Source organism: Rousettus aegyptiacus, unplaced genomic scaffold (genome assembly GCF_014176215.1).
Source record: "Rousettus aegyptiacus isolate mRouAeg1 unplaced genomic scaffold, mRouAeg1.p scaffold_m13_p_7, whole genome shotgun sequence".
NCBI classification, from domain to species: Eukaryota; Metazoa; Chordata; class Mammalia; order Chiroptera; family Pteropodidae; genus Rousettus; species Rousettus aegyptiacus.
Window position 1 is genome coordinate 60,264,619 of NW_023416310.1, and position 20,219 is coordinate 60,284,837.

Here is a 20,219-nt window from a genome sequence, read left to right on the forward strand (position 1 = left end):
GAGCTTTGCATGTTCTTTCAGTCTTCACAGCTTTGGTTTTCCGAGTTAAGTCCCCATTGATGCTCATGATGGTTTTTTTTTTTTTGCCCTCTGATATAGTCAGTCATAAAAGTAACCTTTGTACACTGAGCTATACAGTTGTAGCAGAGTGAACTAAAGTTTGCAACAAAATAAAGCTCTTTTGGGAAAAGGTTATTTGCGTATTGATGAGACCAGTGGGGCACTTCACTTTCATTTCTTCAAGTCATGCAACCTCTTTTTTTCTCTTTGCATTTATTTATCTTCCAAACATCCTCAGCCTCTCGTCAGTAATTGATAGTACATCATATAAAAATTTAAACCTAACAGTGCCTATTTAAAAGATTCCAGAGATTATCTCAGTTGGAATCTCCTTTGGAAGCTAGCGCATTTTATGTTGTTCAATATTATGTGGTTTTGATTATCTAGCATAGAACTAATATTTTATATATAAGGACTGATGAATTTGTAGATATGTAAATATATATTTATATTTGTACATGATACAGATTAAACCATAATTTAAGTTCTCAGTCTCGTTTTTTCTGATCAGGAAACTAATTTTAAGCTTACATAATTCTGAAAAAAGTTAAAAGTGTACTTTTTGTTTATGAACAGACTTCTGTAAATCTCTTCAGCCTTTCCAGTTTTTATTGCTCTGTGGAGTGAAATTGCTCACTGAAAGCCAGGCACTGACATTAAGTACAAGGTCTAATAAAGTGGAGTGTTACTTTTGGGAAAATGGTATAAAACCTATTAAAGTGAAAATAAGTTATTCATGTTGAAACTTTTGCTTAGTCTGATCAAAGTAGAGTAGTTTTTGTTTTCTTTGCTGTTTCATCAGTTTTTCCCTGGTTTCAACTTTATAATTTGGGGGAACATTTGATTTTGTTTTTTTCTGCTCTAAGTACCTAATGCTTCACTTTTTTTTTCAGCCCAGCAGACTTTTCTCTTTGCTTCACTCTTATGTGGATGTCTGAATGTTAAAAATAACCAAATACTTTTAGTTGCTTTAGTTTGGGCAGTTAAATCTCTTCCTTTGAATTTTAGCTTCAAAGTGGACTTTCTGGATTTGCTGATGTGCTCAAGCCGCTTGTATGTCCAGGGTGCTCTGGAGCCCGTCTCCTCAGCCCCTTCGCACACCTCTCACACAGGGTTGTCTTGAATACAACAAATCTACTCTTCTCCAGCCAGGAAGGCTAGCCTGGGGAATTGTCACCACTCACTGTGGGAACTTGGTGTTGTGCTCTACCTTCCCCCAGGGTCTCCATACCCACTGTTATTTTCACAGAGAACATACTGTTTATTTTCCGCATCACGCTCTTGGAGGTACCTGCCTGTACATGCACGTGTCATGATTTGTGAGCTGTCATATTTATCTTGTCCTTTTTTAATAGATGAAACTGAATATGAGTACAGTGGGAGCGAGGAGGAAGAGGAGGAGGTGCCTGAGCAGGAAGGAGAGCCGAGGTAACGGTGCCACTTGCCCCGCCTTGCGAAGAGCTGTGCTGGCGTCAGAAGCCTCCTGTAGTGTGAAGGAGTCTTAAGTTACTGCGGAAGGGCCCTGATGGCCTCCCATCTCTTTCTTTTGAAAGATCCCTCTAAACATTTTTCACCTCTGGGTCTTCTTACCCAAATGGTCCTCTACCAAGATTGCATCACAGCCCCTTCGCAGTCACTTAGAAATGTGGGGTTGCTTTTGGTCCTGGGGGAAGGATGGGAGCTGGCCATGGGTATTTATTAGTCCAGGAGGTGCAGATGGCAAATCTCGGAGTGTGTAGGACATCTCTGCACACAAAGAATTGTCCTCAAGGGCCAGTAGGATGTGTCCTGAAAAACAGTGCAGTCTTTCCCAATACTCATTTGTTTTCCTCTTCCCATAAGTGTGGTGACCAGCATTTCATTTCTTCTTTTAGGATATGTTCTGTCCCGATCCATTTCATAGTCTGTGTTTAGGTTGTCTCTGGCTTCCCAAGGTTCAGTGAAGCAGAAGGTTGAAGAGTTGGTAGCACGAACCTCATACTAACTAATTAATCAGGGAATAGATGATTTTAAAATGCTAACATTGTACCTTCTGCAGCTACACATAACTAGCTAATTGGACACGAGGAGGGTGGAAGGGCGCTTTGGAAGACTTGTAGGGACCAATGTATAGAGATTGGGAGTTTAAAGAGAGCAGATCAGGAGATGTGAGAATTTCTTGTAAAAACTCTATGATATCTGTTATTCTTACATAGGAGAAGATTTGAATCCACTTGAGGCTAAAACTTTGACTAATTTGAACTGATTTCATGAGCAGTGCAGTTCTATTTGGATAGGAGCATGGTTTCATGAAAGAGACTGTTTAAGGGGGCTCATTTGCCATGTTCCTCTGGCTATTTTGGAAGTGGAGAGGTGACTCTGGTAGGGAGACCAGCTGGGAACAAAGCTATTTACTCTCATCAGTGGCTAATTCTTGGGACATGCTTGGGGCCAACTACTGACCCTGGAAGTGAGGAAAGTGTGGGAGCACATGGCAAAGCTTTATGGCCCAGAGGGAGACGGTGAAGGTCATGCTGCTGTTTCTGTCCTGGCAGACCCAGACCATGACATTGCTTTTCCTAATAGGAAATGAGGCTCAGAAAGGGACCGACTGTAGAAGAGGATGATTTCAGTGATCATTTTAGCGTCTGAATTGATGTGAGAGTCTTAAGAGGGAGAAATCTTGTCAAGCAGATGTCCAGGGAAGTTTAAGATAGTCCTGAAACAGATGAAAGAAGACAGATACTATTGGATGGAGATATAGTTGTTTCCACGGATTTCTTAGTTGAATTTTGAGTGGGAGGAACTCACTGAGGGAACGAGTGTGGAGATGGTGCAGCACATGGGGCTGCCATGCCACCCAGAGCATGCCTCTGACAGCGCCGCTTCCTCCCGCAGCTCCATCGTCAACGTGCCCGGCGAGTCCACCCTTCGCCGGGATTTCTTGAGACTGCAACAGGAGAACAAGGAGCGCTCCGAGGCCCTTCGGAGACAGCAGCTCTTGCAGGAGCAGCAGCTCCGGGAGCAGGAGGAGTATAAAAGGCAGCTGCTGGCAGAGAGGCAGAAACGGATTGAGCAGCAGAAGGAGCAGAGGCGGCGGCTGGAAGAGGTAGAACAGGGAGGATGCCCAGCTGGTTTTCTCCTCTTTCATCCCTGCTGGTAGCCAGATCGCCACAGGACTGTTTCCTGTGGACTCCTGAGCTGGTACCTCCCCGACTCAGCTCTCTAGTTGCTCCCAAAGGAGAGTGAGTGCTGTTGGGTGGGCAGGCCCACTCAGCCCTCGAGGGCAAGGTTGTCCTTGCTTGGAAAAATGTCAAGGACCTGCCCACAGTGACTCATGCAGAGGGGCAGGTCCCAGTGATGGCTTTATATGGTTCTGGGAAGGCCATGTCCACTGTGGTTTCATTTTGCCAGCTCAAGCTTGATCTGGTTTCTTTTTACTCCTGACCTCAGCATTCAAGTTCATGGATACACGTTTTTATGCCAATATATCCACCTTAACTTCAGGTACATTCAGGAGTAAGGGAGGAAGAGAAGAAATCTATTGGGTGTCGCACAAATGCTGCTCGGTAATCTAGCTGCTGATGTGGCCAGCCTGTCCGTGGCGGGAATGCCTCTGTGTTGCCTGCCCACTCAGCTCGATACTGTAAACGCCCACAACGCGGTTATCTACTACTTTCTCGTTCTTAGTTCACAAAAATGTTATTTCACTTTGTTTCACTAGGGGCTTAAAACAGTTTTTTTTTTTTTTTTTTAAATTTTCTTTTCTGACTGCATTTTGTTATAAATTACACAACTTCAAATTTCTCATTCATAATAGTTTTCTGTTTCCCTTTTACTCATATAACTTTTAAGTTCACCTTTGTCTTTCACACTAGAGAAAGAACCTGAAACAACAATGAAGGCCTGTATTTATATTGATACTATATCGTGGTGTTTGATTTAGTAACATGCTGTTACCCAAATTATTTAAGTTACGTTTTGTGGGGGAAGTCTTTTTTTGCTTTCTGTATTTATAGACTGAATTCTGAAAACTATACTTTGCCCTTACTTCAGAGGAATAATAGTTCCTGTCTTACAAGGAGGCTGGAAATATTTAGCCAGGGTTTATGGAAGAAAACATAGGACATAACCTTCCTCTGTAGTAGGGACAAATTTGCTATTTATGTGACTCTTTTTTGCATTTTATTTGTAGACTCTTCTGTACTATTTCTAAGACAGTTTTCAGTGCTCTTTGCACATGACAGAGTGGGTTCCGAGGTTTGTTCAGTTGCATGTTGACCATTTGGACTTATACATGGGAATGCTTGTGTTTTGAGGCTCTGGCCATTTCTTGACGTTAATGTATTCTTTACTGTCCTTGGTCACCCTGGTGGGCTCTACTTCCTTAAGCATATGATACAGGTTAGTTGGGCGGTTTAGAACTTGAAGTGACAAGGACCAGGTCAGCTAGAGCTTATTTGTAACACAGGCCACAGAAACTGCTTTCAGTCCTGGCTGTAGTGATGTAAGTATCCACTGTTCAGCCTCTGTACTCAGTAGGGAGTGAGGATTTCAGAGCGAAGGCTGGCATTGGCTCAAGGAGAGGGTCTGAAAATTAAAGCCGTTTTGTTTTATTAGCTAGTAGTGGCTAGAAAATGAGGGACATCTGCCAGATGCCCACTTGGGTCGATCAGCCCCTTCACGTCAGCTTCTCAGCAGAAGTTCAGACTCAAGAGTTACCTGCTTACACCTCTTGATCAGGAAGGAGGGAGCTGGTGCTGGAGCGGGGAATGCTTGTGTGAGTAAACCTGCAGGTTGGGACTCTGGGTGATTTTGCTCCTCTTTATCACCTGGGTCATTGAGCATTGTCTGTGCTGTAGGCTCAGAAGGTGCTTTGAGGCTTTTCGGATCGCAAATGGTTTGGTTTCTAGCCCTTTATCAGTGTTAAAGCCTCCAGCAGAGCTATCTGGAGACGAAGGGTTCAGTTGAAAGAAGTTAACTTTCTATTGGCAACTGACCAAAAAATGGTCCAAAAGTTGAGGTTGTGGGGAAGCACAGTGCAGATGTCCTTTCTTTGCAAGTGCCACAAAAATCAGACCCCCTGGGGTGTGAAGACTTCTACCACCCTGCTCCTGTTTCTGAACCCTCTTTGCAGGTGAGAGTTACTGCTTTTGCTTGCACAGGTCCTGTATCTTTAAGAAATCTATCTGTACATATGTGCCCTGCTCTTCGTATGATGCTCTTCAGAATTTGCTGCTGCTGGCATCTCTCCCCTCTGTTTTTCTTTGTTTCCTCCTTCTTGGCTCCTGTGTGGATTGGAGATCTTGGAAGTTCTTGTAGATATTTTCAAATACATCTCCTAGTTTTTGCTGAAAATGAGGCTTTCGTTTATGTTTTCCATTTTCTTTGTTGCTTTTGGATGGGCCCAAGAGGAAAAGGGGGGAATGCTGAGCTTATGCAGCCAAGTTCATCCTGTAGCTTCATCCTCTCCCTCCCTGTCCCCCACAGCTCTTCAGGCGCTTGACTGTTCGCCTCCGTCTGTCTTCTGTTCTGGATATACTCAGTGCCTCAGCTTGGTCTAACTGTGTTATCCAGATTCAGAACATCATATGATAAAGATCTTCCTTCATCAGGATGTTTTGTTACTGTATTACCTTTCATATTTAGATATCTCATCACAGCTTGGACTCATATAGAAGTTTATCTGCAGCTAATTTATTTTTCATAAAAATTGTTAACAGACCAGCTTTTTCTTATGTTCACTTTTTCTCCCCTTTTTGCGCAAAAACGAATTTAAATTTAATTGTATTATCTTTCTCTTTTAATGGATTTGTGCTCTTTTTTTCACTGAACCAGGATTTGGTGCCGGTTAATTCTTCCTCCCCACTCCATGACACTCACACACTTGATTAGCATGTTCTCTCATTCTTTGTCTAAATTTAACACAAACGTTAGACGAGACGTAGTCTTTGAGAAAACCCAGTCAGTAATCTAAGTCAGGATAGCTGCCTTAGTTGGTGGGCTTTGGATATGTTTTTGATCCTGTTACATATTTACCTAAGTTTCCTGTCTCCTACTCTCTACTTCTTCTATTTGGCCTCATGGAAACTGTCAAATTATTGGTAGAAGCAAGATTCATTTGTCTGTGGTTTGGTGTGCTACTTTTCATAAGTTTCAAAAAAAGAAAAGAAAACTTCTTAAGGGAATATTTGTTTTTAAAAAGCCAGTGGCGCCATCATGACACACACATTCTTCTTCTTTTTTTCTAAATAAATTGTGTGTAAGTGATTTTAATATAGATAGGAGTCAAAATCAAACTTTTCATTTGAGGTTAGAACTTATTCTTTTCTTAAAAACCTAACCATAGAAGGGAAAAAACCAATTCCGTATCTCTTCCCAACCTTACCTTTTTGCGGAGTTGGCCCCATTGCCTGTGCTTTGAAGACTCCAACACTTACTGTGAAATCCTGAACTCCAGCCAAGGGCTTCCTTCACTGAGGGGTCACGCCATGTTTTTCTGCTGTTTTGTTTCTCCGTTTCTTATTTTTGATAGCCTCTGATGGGATGTTCAGGACTCGCCTATCTCAGAATCTTTCTGCAGGCATTTAAGAAAGTAATCTCCTTTCATTATGATCTTTCGGGGTTTTTAGTCCTGGCATTGCTATCGTCAGTGTGTAATCTTGGGGAACCCAGTTCCCTCCTGTGAGGGGTAGGTGTTAGTGTGAGCCTCAGCACTTTGTTTGTTTTTTTCTTCCATTATAGAACACACGATTACATTCATTTCTATCATTTCTGCGAATTCCAAGTGACAAAAATTTTAGACAGGTGGGTGGAAGTGGAAGAAATTTATAAAAAAAGGAAAGCCAGAGAAAAAAATTTTTTCTCTGTGCAGTGATATTCGTACTAAAGCTAAATTGTAACTGAAGGAAAATATAGACATTTCTAGGGGGAAAAAAATTAAACTCTGCCGTGTGCTCGTTGTGTGTTTCTTGGCTGTGAGATCTTGGAAGGAAGACACAGTGAATTCATTCACCCCAGCAGTGTTTCCATGCATTTGGAAGAAATAGGAACTATTTCCTCACCCTCTTTGGTCTGCACGAAGGCCTCCGTTTGGCTGGTTAGTGGTATCTGACATCCGGAGTACACGTTAGCACAGTTCCCGCCTTACTCCCTGCAGCCAGCCACAGCTGTGGGCATACAGGTACCCCTCTGACCCAGGCCTTGCCCTCTGTCAAGTTAGCACCACTGCTTTTATGCAGAGGGCAGCTGTCTTGTCTTTCAGAACCTCCTGTAAGTTCTTAAATATTCTTTTGACACCCCGGTGCAGTGTCGGCTATATTTACAGTTAAATTTTGTAAGAGTTAGTTTAATTCAGCAAACATTATTTGTTGCATAAAGAGGGGATAGAATTGCCTTTGGGGAGAAACAAATAGTTTCTCTACTAAGGCTTTGTCAGAATTTATCAGAATTTACACTTAAAAAACTCAAGTATTGGTGGTATGTGTACACAGTAACATAACCTCAGAAGTTCTTGGAAATAGCCGAATCTAAAGAATAGACTGGTTTATTAAAGTCACTTAGTTTCTCCTAAAGCCAACAAGTCTAGTGGAGTAAATTAAAAATGGACGTCACTATTCTCACTATAACCTGCTTAGCAAAGTTTTTAGATATGTGAGATGAAAGCATTGCTTTTAAATGCCTAAATAGAAAGGGAACTTAAAGATAATTGAAGCATAGTTGGAAAAGTACATGTTTACTCAGGCATGCTTGGGAAAATTTAAGCAATAAGGAAATCTCTTTGCAGTTCAAGAGATTTGGAAATCACTTCACAACTTCATGCAGTTTCTCAGTTTGTTTGACTTTAAAGAAAGAATGACTTAAGAAAGTAATAATGATACCAATTTGCAGATGCTTCAGAGGATTATATTATGTTTATCATTCTTAGCAGAATAAACCTGAAAAGGCACATTCTTTAGAATCTCCTGAGTTTTGTCATTTGAAATCACAGGCATAAGGTTAACCCAGTACAGATTGATGTTACTAGTCAATGGTATATGTGTTTTATTTTTGGCATTTTCTTTTGAGGTTGTATTGCCGCAGGCCAGCTTTTCACATTAATCACCTAATAAGATGTGTTTACTGAGGGCTTTAACTTTTGATGACCACCCCCACCCTCAAATTGAGGGCCAGTTCTGACTGTAGTGATTTTTATGGATGAGCAGTTTAAGTTCTTGTTCTTGGTCCAGTAACCAGTCCCAGACATTAGAGCATGACATGGAGGAGGAATTGGACACTGCACGGTCCTTTGCTTCGGCTCAAGCGGGACTTGCCTACTGGGCTAGTCTTAGGAAGCTGACCAGCTTCCACACTGTGTGAATTTTTTAAAGGGATATGATTATCTTACCTACATACCTTAGAGGAGAGGGGCTGTATCTGACTCAACTTTGTGTACCCATGGCGCTTAATAAATGTTTCTCAAATGGATAAACTAGCCATTTCTAGTCCTAGACATACCTCTGGAAAGAAAGGTCTTGTTCTTGAAATTTGTGCTCATTCTTTATTGGGCCTTTGGGCTTGCAGTCTCTAATTTGAGTTCCAGAGTCACCTTCAAGTACTTTAAAGGGCTTTGTAGAATATCCTGAGGCATAAAAGGTGTGTTGTGTAAAGTATGATGCACTGTCCACATCTAACAGTCATTCAAGCCTTTATGTCTTTACTAGGTGATCTTGGAAAGATGGCTTTATGATTTGAGTGGATTTTGTAGGACCTAAAGATGGGAGTATCTGGATTCTTCAGTCTTTCCTTACTCAAATGCTAAATGTTGGAGAGAAAATCATAGCCAATTTTGTCTTGGATGTCATGAGTTGGGTGTGAGGGTTAGATTTACAATAAAAAACACTGTCGTGATATTTACTGCAAGAGAGAAAAGATGAGTGAAACAGGATTCCTGCTCTCAGGGAGCTTGTGGTCTTTAGTGTGCATTGATCCTGGAACCAAGAGTCTGGTACTCTTCATGGGAAACAGAGGAAAGAGTCTTTCAGAGTTTTCCATTTAACAGCTGAGATCATCTGTTGTGGCCTGTCCCTGTTTGTAAGATGTTTCCTTACTGTTGTTTTATGATGTGCATTTAAAATTAAACTTATAATAATTTTAATAATAATTTAATCACTGACTTTGGAAAAACAGTTGAACAAAAACAACTTGAAGCTTACTGACTTTCATTGAGAAATCCCAGTGAAATGACTGAAAAATCAAAAATAATATAAATAGCAAGGACAGCGAGAATAAGAGAGGAAATCAGGTTGTGTTAATCAGTACTGAAAAGGCAAAGACAACGCTGAGGCTGAGCTGACACTGCACACCCTGGAAGAGAGTCAGAAATGGGTAACAGGTACCCGCCCACGTGGAGATGCAGTGGCTCACCCCAAGCTGCACGGCCAGGAGCCAGGTGTGTGCCACCTAGAGAGGTGAGCAGTGGAGACTGAGTGGGGAGGAGTCAGGCACAGCAGGTGTATGGAGCGAGATGCCAAGATCGAGGGCACTGAGTGAGAATAAATATAATCAGTACAACCTCACTCTGAAGCTCAGTAGTTTCCAAGTGCTCTGCACAGCCCTTGTGGTTTGCTTTTTACTGCCTTAAGTGTGAGTGCACAGCTAAAATTGGGGACACTGAGGAAGATCTTTAACATGAAGATTCTGAGACAAATAGAAAAAGGAACTCGAAGGAAATAGAGACAATATAGAGGACAGAGAAAACATGTCACATATTTACATGAACATACACATAATCTCAATGTTTGTAGAAGAGAGTGAATATCATAAAACAAGAATATGCAGAAAATGAGAATTTTAGAAAATTTTTTTATAAACTAAAACTTTTAAAAAGTAGGGTCCAAAAGCAAGTTTGTGAGAAATGGAAGAAAAACAGAATAAATCTCAGCAATTTAAGTTCTATTTAATAGATGATGGTCCAAAAAGTGAATACTATAGAGAGAACCTGCAGGTGTAATTCAAGAAAAGTTTCCAGAACTAAGAAATATGGACTTCTTGATGGAAAGGCTTACTGAGGGCACAGTGAATTCCAGCACAATGAATCAAAAAGAAAAAGACCCGTGGAAGGGTACATACATCAGCTTGAAGTTTTAGAACTTCAAGGGCGAAACGAGGATCCTAAAAGCTGCAGTGGGGAAGGCAGGCTGAGGGGCTGTGGATGGGTCTGTATTAAGTATTGAGCATCTGAATAGCCTCACATTCTTCAGGAGCAACATCAGAAAACAAGATGACCGAGCAGTGCTTTTGAAACGCGGCCAAAATTACCTGAACATTGTGAGAGTGGCGATTTTATGACATGCAAAGCCCCTAAAGTCTTTACCTTCTTTTCACTCTTCCCCAAGAAGCTACTGGAGGATATGTTCCAGCAAATAATAAAGAAGATGACAGTGGCGCTGGGGAACAGAAATCATATACAGGAGAGTCCAGAAGGATTCCTAGGGAGGTGGTGTATGGAAGTCTGCAAGTATAGGATCCAGGAGAGTGATCAGTCTTGATTAGCATAGAAGAGAGGGCTGTGAGCTGGTTAATCGCTAAGAATAAAGCAAGAAAACTTTATTTATTTATTTTACCATATCGTAAGGAGTTTAACGGCAGTGCAATAGACTTTACAGATGATTTTGTGATAGGCCTGTAGGAAACTTTAGTCAGATGAACAAACAAAAAAATGAAGCAATGCGTAACTCCTCAAAAAACTAAAAAGAAAGTTATTTGTATATGGACGAACTTTGAATATGGTTTTCATTTAACCAGAAATTGCCACATGACTAGGTTGGGATGGTATGACATGTGGGATGGTATGGTACAGTGGGTTTTCTTTGGGAAAAGTTGGCAGATGCTATTTAAAACGGAAGAAAAAAAATTTTTTTAAATAGCTCCACAAGCACGTTACTGAAAAGTAAGGGTGGGAAAAGCTAAAAAGCATTGAAAGTAGGTTATACTTTGGAATTTAGAATTGGAAGTAAGCAATGGAACAGCTCGTTTTTGACATAAGCTTTATATTCTTTTTGACTTTTTAAAGTACTTAGCACTTAGATTTAAAAAAAAAAAATTTAACAAAGTGGAAAAAGCTCCTTGTAAGAGCTTTTAAAATTAACCTCTTAGTAGCATTTAGTTAGATGAGGTCATGATTCCCCACCAGGCTTGGGAGCCTGGCTGGCCCTCTGCACTCAAGGTGGCAATGAGCCGGCCCTGAGACCCATTCACTTCTCTCTGCCTTTGTTCCCAAACTGCCTTTTCTTCCCTGGAGATGTAGCAGAAGTTCGAATCTTAAGGCTAGCCTGAGCTGGGTGCTGGCCAGCATCTGGACTCGCAGCTGTGGCAGCCAGTCACAGAATCAGTGTGGCAACATCAGGACTCTGCATGAAGTGTTTTTTCCTCATCTGGTTCTTTCTGACAGCAGCCACCATCACATCAGCAGAGACAAGTTTCCTTTCATTTTTTAAACTAGAGAGGAAAAGCAAGAACAACCTATGGTTTACCTTCTGGTATAATAACCATGGAGCTAAACAGTATCTTTTCTTCAACAGCATTCCTAAAAACTAAACACCTGTGCCCTGCAGCACAGGGCGTAAGGAAGTGGCATCAGATGCATCTCTGAGACCGTTGTGGGCGAGTCTGTGGTTGTGTAGTGTTGTTTAGAGTAATGGCTGGAATAGGTTTTAATCATGCATCTCTCCCATCAGTAAAAACACCGGTCATGCACTTCTGATGGGGGCATTTCCACTCGTACACTGTTGTGCCAACTGTACATTCTAAAGCATGCAAAAATAGCTGTGTTAAAAGAGTGAACTACACATATAAATAAAGTTTTCAAGTTTTTTTTTTTTTTTCCTCTGTACTCTGGTTGACTGTTTTGTTCACTTACAGAGACGGCCGATATAAAGACACACCATCTTGTTCTTCCTTCCCCTCCTCTTGACCTTTTCATCTTACCTTATCCAGGCACATTCCTCAGGGTCCTTCCAAATAGAATGGTCCTCTGACCGTTCACTGCTTATGTGACCTTTCAAAACTTTATTCCCACTTTAGACACCAACTATTGACTTCCAAATAGTATCCAATGCAAACTCCATGCCATGATGGTTTCTACTACAGATTGCCTCTTCCCACCTTTCCACATACTTTTGCACGTCAGGAGACTGCGACTCAAGGGGCCATGTGTCTTGTACCAGGGCAGCTGAGTCAGGAGCAGAAGCACCCACCCTTGAGTCATTTCTGTCCTCTTTCTAGGACTCCATGCTGGGACTAAAATGTCTCAGAGAACCCCTTTGACCCATCTTTGACTACTTCGTTATCTGAAAGTTATAAAATTCGTGTATAAGATCTCTGCCTCTTTTGGCCTGTCACGTTAGCCTGATTGGCATGAAACTTAAATTCTTTGAAGCTAAGGGGGAATTTTAAGGGTGTAGATGCTGGTCGCCATTCTTCTGTTTTTCTTTTGTCCCACTTAATTTTCCTCCATGTAGGAAGCTCTCTGCCTGCCTTTGTTGTGACTGAGTTCTTTCTTTCATCCAGAAGTGGCCCCTTCTTACCCAGCCTCCCTGGTGTTTGCCAAACATAAGAGTGTTCTAGCAGCTAATTTCCCTCTTACAAACCTAAGTGTCTCGATTGCTGCCCACTTCACCCATGATTGTTCCTGAGAATTAAACAGCACTGAGTCTCTCAGTAAAAATGGTTGGGTGTGTAACACTGTTCTCGCTCCTCAGGACCGATGCTTCCAGAAGGCTTACATGTTCACTTCTTCAAGGAAAACGATCCTATGGTTAAGCTTTAGAGTTTAGTAAATGAGAGTCTTCTTTGCATTACAGCTTCAGGTTTATCAGAAGATCTTTTGTTTTGTCCTATTTTTAATGTACTTTTACTCAACAAAATCGTTCAAAGGATGTTTTTCTTTAGAAAGTGTGGCTAGCTAGGAATATCTAAAGGAACGAAGTAATTTCTGTTTAAAGCAAAGAAACCTATGTTTCCCAGTTGACAACGTATAATGATTTTTTTTTTTTTTGCCAGTGTCAGAAAAATGGCAGTGTTCTCAGCTACTATACCTTTATTGTAAGTGATGCGCTGATGAAAACCAGTCTGATTTTCTGCTCCTGTGTAGAAAAAGCAATAGATATAAAATAAACCATCTTTGCTTCACTTGCTTTGAAGAGGAAAGGCTATGGGAACACTGCGTGGCTGTGAATCTCGGATTTCTTCTGGTTTCTTTGTCCTTGGAGTCCTGCCGCAGGGGAAGTGCTTTTGTTTGTTTCGTGTTCTGGTGTCAAGGTCTTATAAAGGAAGCCCCCTCCAAGGGTGCAGGGCAATGCCGGCCTGGCCTGTGCGCTCTCCCTCCTGGCCCTGAGCACGAACCACACAGAAAGTGGCGTGGGTGCAAAAAGCCCAGCTTTCAGGCCTTTGACACATAAGTGGTTGCTGTCCGTTGTCTTCCCTAGATACGGTTTTGAGCAGACTCTAGTGTCTTATTTTTCTCTTTTTCTAAGACTTAAAACAAAAGTATAATGGCATTAGGCTAGCAGTGACAGGCAGCAAGCGCATTGTTTGGGGGCAGTACAGTTGTTAGTTTAACAAAGATGCCGCAGCCACTGAAGTTGTAGATTCTACACACGGGGACTGAAGTCAGTTCTTTTCAGGATCCCACCCCCACCCACAGGAAAGTGGCGAGTTTTGTGCATTGAATTCTAAAAGCGGACAGTGGGGAAAAAACACAAAACAAAATGTGTGGAATATGAGAGGCGGTGGGGCCAAAAGCTGACTTGGAATTCCACTGAGAAAACAACGTTATGTAGTTGGCAGGTCCCAGACAGCCCTTCTGTCCAGTTGTTCCTCACGTAGGCCATTGCTTTACAGTTCTCAGGAAATCACTTTTTAGTGTCTGCTTTCAGATCAAAGGCTTGTTGAGGGTCGAGGAAAAACCCAGAAGGAATACTTTGACTATAATAAATACGTAACTTTGTTTACTCACATGAACATGTGTGTCTAATATCTCCACACTTTACCCCAAACTTTATTGTTTATTTATTGTTAATCTCAGAGTCACATTTAAGTTCATGGTGATAATACCAGCTTCCTGTAACTTGATGGCTTGATTATTCTCTAGAGCTGTGCTGTCTGGCACAGTAGCCACTAGTCATGTTTGACTGTTTAAATTAACTTTAATGAAATAAAATTAAAAACTCAGTTTCTCATTGTGCTAGTCACATTTCAGGTGTTGAATAGCAGCATGTGGCCAGTGGCTGCTGTAAAGAACATCATTTTCATCATCCAGAGAGACTACTGGACAATGCCCATGTTGAAGCTGGCATTTTTTTCACATTCTGAGAATAATTGGTTAATTTTATTCTTTACACTGTGGAAATGCTTTATTGACAGACAGATGTGTGGAGCTGGGTGAAGCAAGCAGCCAGACAAGTGCCTGGTGTGTCACATTGCTTTATGCTGTGTGGTTGCATATAACAGCTTGGATGACGGAGGGCTGTCAGACTGAGTCTGCTGATGCAGTAGCACCTTTTGGGATACAGGATAGTGTCTGTTAATAGGATAGGCTTTAAGGGAGAGTGACCATTCCAGCTCGGGCCTGGCCAGCCGGTGACACTGAGCAAGCCCATTAGTTTTTCTGAACCTGTTTTCTCATCATATCTACTTCCTAGGTTTGTTAGGAGAATATTAGGTAGAGTAGGTGGAATGTTATCTTTTATTCCTTTCTCTTCCTTTTCTTCTTACTGAAGGGCCTTGGATAACTGTGTTAGTGATACTAAAGGATTAAGAATTCCTTGTCACCTAATTACATAGTACTGTGTAGAATAATGGGGAATAATCAATATAAAAATGAGACCAAACCCTATAAGGATTCAAAGAAACACAGCACCTTTAACCACCATTTGCAAGGAAGCCGGTACATGTGGGCTCTGGGGCCGTAGAGATAGGCCCATGACACCCCCTCATTTGCATCACCCTGTGCTGGGTCAGCACCCTGTCCTGAGAGCCACACCGGATGCCTGCTGACTGTCTCTCTCTACTTACCAGCAACAAAGGAGAGAGCGCGAAGCTAGAAGGCAGCAGGAACGTGAGCAGCGAAGGAGGGAACAAGAAGAGAAGAGGCGTCTAGAGGAACTGGAGAGAAGGCGGAAAGAGGAAGAGGAAAGGAGACGGGCCGAAGAAGAAAAGAGGAGAGTGGAGCGAGAACAGGTCAGTTCACAAAGCCTGCTGCGGCCGCGAGTGCATGCGGTCCATGGATTTGGGGTATTTGGGGCAAAGAGTACACACACATATGCATCACACACATGTGTGCACACGCGCACACACACATTCAGGACATTAGGGGTTTAAAAATACTGAAAAGCAATTGGAATTACCCTAGTCAATTGAGTCTCTTGTCTCTAAAAAAGACATAAATTATTATGCTTTTTACACCTCTTGAAACCAGCTTAGTGGTCTCCCATAGTATAATGGCAAAAGATTGCTGAATATATCTTCTTGGGTTTGGCTTAAATGCTTCAAACTGCACTTATCTGAATGATAATTAACCCTTTTTAAAAAGTGAAGTAAAAAGCGTGCTTGCAAGAAATTTTGTATGAGAAATGTTTGAAGTAGCCACTGGCTAACCGATTACTTAATATACGTTTGCATATATTTCGGCACATACCTACATAGCATTAGAAAAACGAAGAGTGTTGTTGTATTTAACCAAAACGTCAGGTTTTAGTAACAGTACAGCATCTTATTAATGCCAGATAATAGTTGTCTTTAGAAATCTGTTTCCTGAACCACCTGTGCAAACAAAAACTTGTGCACACTTTCAGTTGTCTATGTCTTCGTGGGGGTGCCATCCCAAGCCACACTGCCTTTCATGTCTTTATGGATCACTCTGTTATGAGCTTTGAGTAAAGAAAAAAAGATAGGAATGGGGACCGATTTGAATAATACTTGAAATACAAACTTAAAAACAATGGTATTAACTTTTAAATTTGGTTATTCACCCATAATCCTTTATACTAATTACATGCCTCAGGTTTCCTGAGAGGAGTCTGTGTGCTTACCTGTTTTTCCTAGGAATTTAAGTTCTGTTCTTTATCTGTTCCCTTACTGATGTTATTGGCTAGTTAACTATGCTGTGTTTTGTTTTGCATTCTTATTTATACTTGGGGACCGGAAAGAGAAAACGTACTGTCTTTTAAAAAAGTTAAATCACCTATGGGTAGTTCTCACAATTTGATTGTAAGAGGATAGTATGAAAATAATATTTAATTTCTGTTGTTCTAATGGCAATCCTTAGCTTTTGTGGATAGCAAGTATTCTTTCCTTCTTCCGTTAAAAAAAAATGGCATTAAAAATCAGTTTTATTCTGTTTTCCTTATTCTTTTGCAAAATAATTATTCCCACACTGACAGTGTTGTATGAAACTTGTCATTTCTGCATAAACGTGTGTTTATGTACATGTGTAATTGTATTCTGTATGTTCATGTACTAGATGCTAGGACCTTGGTGATTTGGATAGTTAGGAATTTTCTAGTTGTCGCTGTTTTTTGAAGGCAGAAAACAAATGAGTGTACTAGCTTGATCTTTTAAATTATGGTTTAATTCTGTCTGGGTCAAAAAACAAGTGACTTGGGAATCAGATTCCACTCCCAGTCATGGCTGGGGATGGCTGCACACCACACTAGGGCAGTTCTGGGCATAGCATTTGTTGTGGAGGGTCAGGCTCAAATAAATGCTTGGGGCTCAGAGCCCAGGTCTAATCAGGCTGTGCTTTCCACCAGACTGGCTGTTGTTTTTCTCATCTAAATTTTTCTAAGGAAATTTGGATGTCATAATATATGTTATCCAGCATTTTCTCAACCAGGATTATTAACCAAAACTTCTGTTCGGCCCAGATATACGGTTATTTTTATCTTAAGGTGTGCACTTTGGTGTAAGTGAATGGTCAGCAGGAGATACTATAAAGAAATAATCTGAATTTCAGAAAAAAATTTGCCCCCTTGTACCCCTCAGGGTACTACTCCCACCTAGAGTAGTTAGCTTTCTTCCCTGATGAAAAGGAAGGGAACTTCTGTCTGTAAAACCTCCTTTCTTTTCAAAGTTATTTTATGTCTGTCTCATATTCAAGCCTCATATGAGAGTTGGGAGGAAATACTCATGATGCTCATTTCTTAAAAGAGGAGACTGAGAAAATGGGAGGTTGGGGGCTTAGAGGTCATAGATTAAGGTCTCTTAATTTCCTAGTCCATTGTATGCACATGCAGCTGCAAGGTTGGATTTTTCCTGTTCACATGACATATTTTGGATGTGCTTACCTGTTTCCATTATTTATCATTCTCTTCCCATTGAGAACGAGTCCTGCCCATCTCCTTTCTCTTCCTCATAGACACACACACACAGACATACCCCTGTTCATTGGGGAAAAGTCACCCGAGCCTGGTGTTCCCAGAATGTAGTCATTCTAGGTACCTTCTGTCATCAGAGAAAACATAAATCGTGTTTGTTTTACTTTAATATTAAACAAGTTTGGGTTTGAGGTCTTAAAAATTGGCAGCCTATGCTTGCTCTAAATAATGACTGATAAGCAGACATTTATTGATGAGAACCCTCTGGTTTCTCACCTAATTAAACTCTTTCATTTCTCTGGAGTCTACTGTCCTGAGAGGGACAGCACAGTCCTTTAAAGCCCAGCATTTGTGTATGACTCTGTGTCTTAACAGACCAACATTCAAATACCTTCATGTATACCACTGAAGTGCATATCATCATTTACCAGACTCTTGATCTCTCAGCAGCCAATTTGAAGTCACTGGGAAAATCCTTAGCAATAAATTTCATCAGCTATTCATCCCCACTCACTAGAGACGGCTGGGGCAGCTGGTTCTTGGCGCTCCCCGCAGGTGGTTCTGATGCTTTCCTTTTGGGTGAATTGATTGCTGGGTGATTTCTGTGTGGCAGGAGTATATCAGGCGACAGCTGGAAGAGGAGCAGCGGCACTTGGAAGTCCTTCAGCAGCAGCTGCTCCAGGAGCAGGCCATGTTACTGGTAACGCCCGCATCCACCCTGTCCTCTAGTGTCAGGGCCCGGATGCGCCCCCCTTCCCTGAGCTGGGCATGGCTGCGGCCATCACGAGACCATTTGGTCAGTGCCCTGGGCCGACAGGGTCCAGTGGAGACATCCTCTATGGTCTTACCATAGAGGGGCACATTTCCAGGTGGCATTTATTATTTATTTATCTATCTATCTATCTATCTATCCCATTAATAACTCTTCTTGTTTGGTAGATAGACAAGGTTTTGAACACAAGTTGGCATTCCATGAACAAACCAGAATGCCAAGGGCTGAAGGTTCAAAACACTTGCTGTGGGATTTTTACCTAGTTTACTCTTAAGTGCCTTTTGAAACCACCAAAACTGACATTTAATTGATTCTCTCTCACTCTGTCCAGAGATATTATGGTTAGCAACAAGCTGTCAGATTTTTGCACAGGTAATATGCTATTTAAAACCCCAGCCATTTTGTTTTGTTATAAAACAAGGGGGAGGGGAAAAAAGCATGGTCTTTAAAAAAATGCTGAGAAAGGATGAACCTGGAGACGAGGCGTGCCTCTTGGTGTCCCATAGCCTCAGTGTTCTCTTCCTCTCCAAGGAGTGCCGATGGCGGGAGATGGAGGAGCACCGGCAGGCAGAGAGGCTCCAGAGGCAGTTGCAACAAGAACAAGCCTATCTCCTGTCTCTACAGCATGACCACAGGAGGCCGCACCCGCAGCACCCGCAGCCACCGCCGGAAAGGAGCAAGCCCGGCTTCCACGCTGCAGACCCCAAGCCCCACTACGAGCCCGCCGACCGAGCTCGCGAGGTACCACTTCCTGTGCCACTTAGGCAGCGAGCCCGTCTCTTAGGATGTGAATACTAGGACAGGGTGCAGACATCAGCTGGTGATTTCATCCGCCCTCTTGATTTTCTAGCTGAGAAATTGGGGTTCAGAGCAGGGAAGAGACTTGCCCAGTCTCTCATCCAGTTAAGAGATTTTTCCAGAGAGGACCAGAGCACCTCTGTTAGCAAATCTCAGGCGAATTGAACAGGAAACCAAACAGGAGGGAAGACAGTATAGGAGAATCATTTTTTAAAATGTAAACAAGGGATTTGGTGGCCTGGGTATTTTTCCAGAACTGCCACAATGACACAGTGTGCCTATAGCCCCATTTACTGACTTTTTGTAATGACGATTTGTCATTGAATTGGTGCTGTGGGTCACCTAGAGCCTCCCACTAAGGAGATGGCAAAGCAGTCACTGTTAGGGGTCCTAGAGAGACCGGGAGGGGGCGGAGCTAGCTATTCGGCCTCCAGAGGACACTGAGTGCTAGCCTGTAGGTGGCGCCATCCCCCCGCATCTGGCCCTCAGTGGCTTCCTGGAGCCAGCATTCTGCTTGCCCTGGAATGCTTTTATTTTCCGTGGAATGAAATTATTTGAGGAATCTTGATGATAGTCTTTTAATCTCTGGATTTAGCTAGTCATGACAGGTTTAACCGTTTTTCTAGTTTATCATCATGTACAACCCTAAAATTCCTGCCAGGAGATTTTAAAGGCTGCCTCTCTTGATTTTTATCTTCATAAGTGTTACTGTATCCTGAATTGAATCCTAGTCCTGCTTTATTTGCTTCTTCCTTTTTTAAGCTGCCCCTCTCTTTTTTTCAAAGTGTCCACTTCCAGGCTTTCTTCGGCATCTCTGCTCTTCCCTCACTAACATTGAGTTATGTCTCCTAATTCTCTGATGCAGGTGGAAGATAGATTTAGGGAAACTAACCACAGCTCCCCTGAAGGCCAGTCTAAGCAGACAGGCAGAGTATTGGAGCCGCCAGTGCCTTCCAGATCAGAGTCTTTTTCCAATGGCAACTCCGAGTCTGTGCGTCCCGCCCTGCAGAGACCAGCCGAGCCACAGGTAGCGACAGCCACTTGGCTGTGGGTCGAGGAGACGCACGTGACGGCTCGCTGAGCCACGGGCCTGCTTGTGGTGGTCTTGTCTCAGTGTGTCACCACATTTGGGAAGAGAAGGGGTTAGCAGGGCTGAGTCTAGACTGACTTAAAGAGTTGATTGGGAAAAGAAGATTTCTCTTAAAGATTTTTGTTGGACTCATGAAGGCTATCTAGATTTATTGATTTCTTATTTT

At 42.1% G+C, this 20,219-nt stretch overlaps 1 protein-coding gene across 40 annotated transcripts in view; it reads left to right on the plus strand.

Moving 5' to 3' along the window:
* Positions 1 to 20,219, plus strand: part of MAP4K4 (mitogen-activated protein kinase kinase kinase kinase 4) — a 173,148-nt gene that overhangs the window by 121,280 nt on the left and 31,649 nt on the right. For 14 of the 40 annotated variants that reach the window (XM_036224528.1, XM_036224517.1, XM_036224529.1 and 11 more), the window contains 6 exons: positions 1,416 to 1,488; positions 2,938 to 3,148; positions 15,097 to 15,258; positions 18,007 to 18,093; positions 18,697 to 18,906; positions 19,829 to 19,990. In XM_036224528.1, the coding sequence (XP_036080421.1) occupies positions 1,416 to 1,488; positions 2,938 to 3,148; positions 15,097 to 15,258; positions 18,007 to 18,093; positions 18,697 to 18,906; positions 19,829 to 19,990 (905 nt within the window). The remainder of the gene's footprint in view (positions 1 to 1,415; positions 1,489 to 2,937; positions 3,149 to 15,096; positions 15,259 to 18,006; positions 18,094 to 18,696; positions 18,907 to 19,828; positions 19,991 to 20,219) is intronic. The other 26 variants (XM_036224540.1, XM_036224525.1, XM_036224524.1 and 23 more) reach the window with 3 other exon arrangements.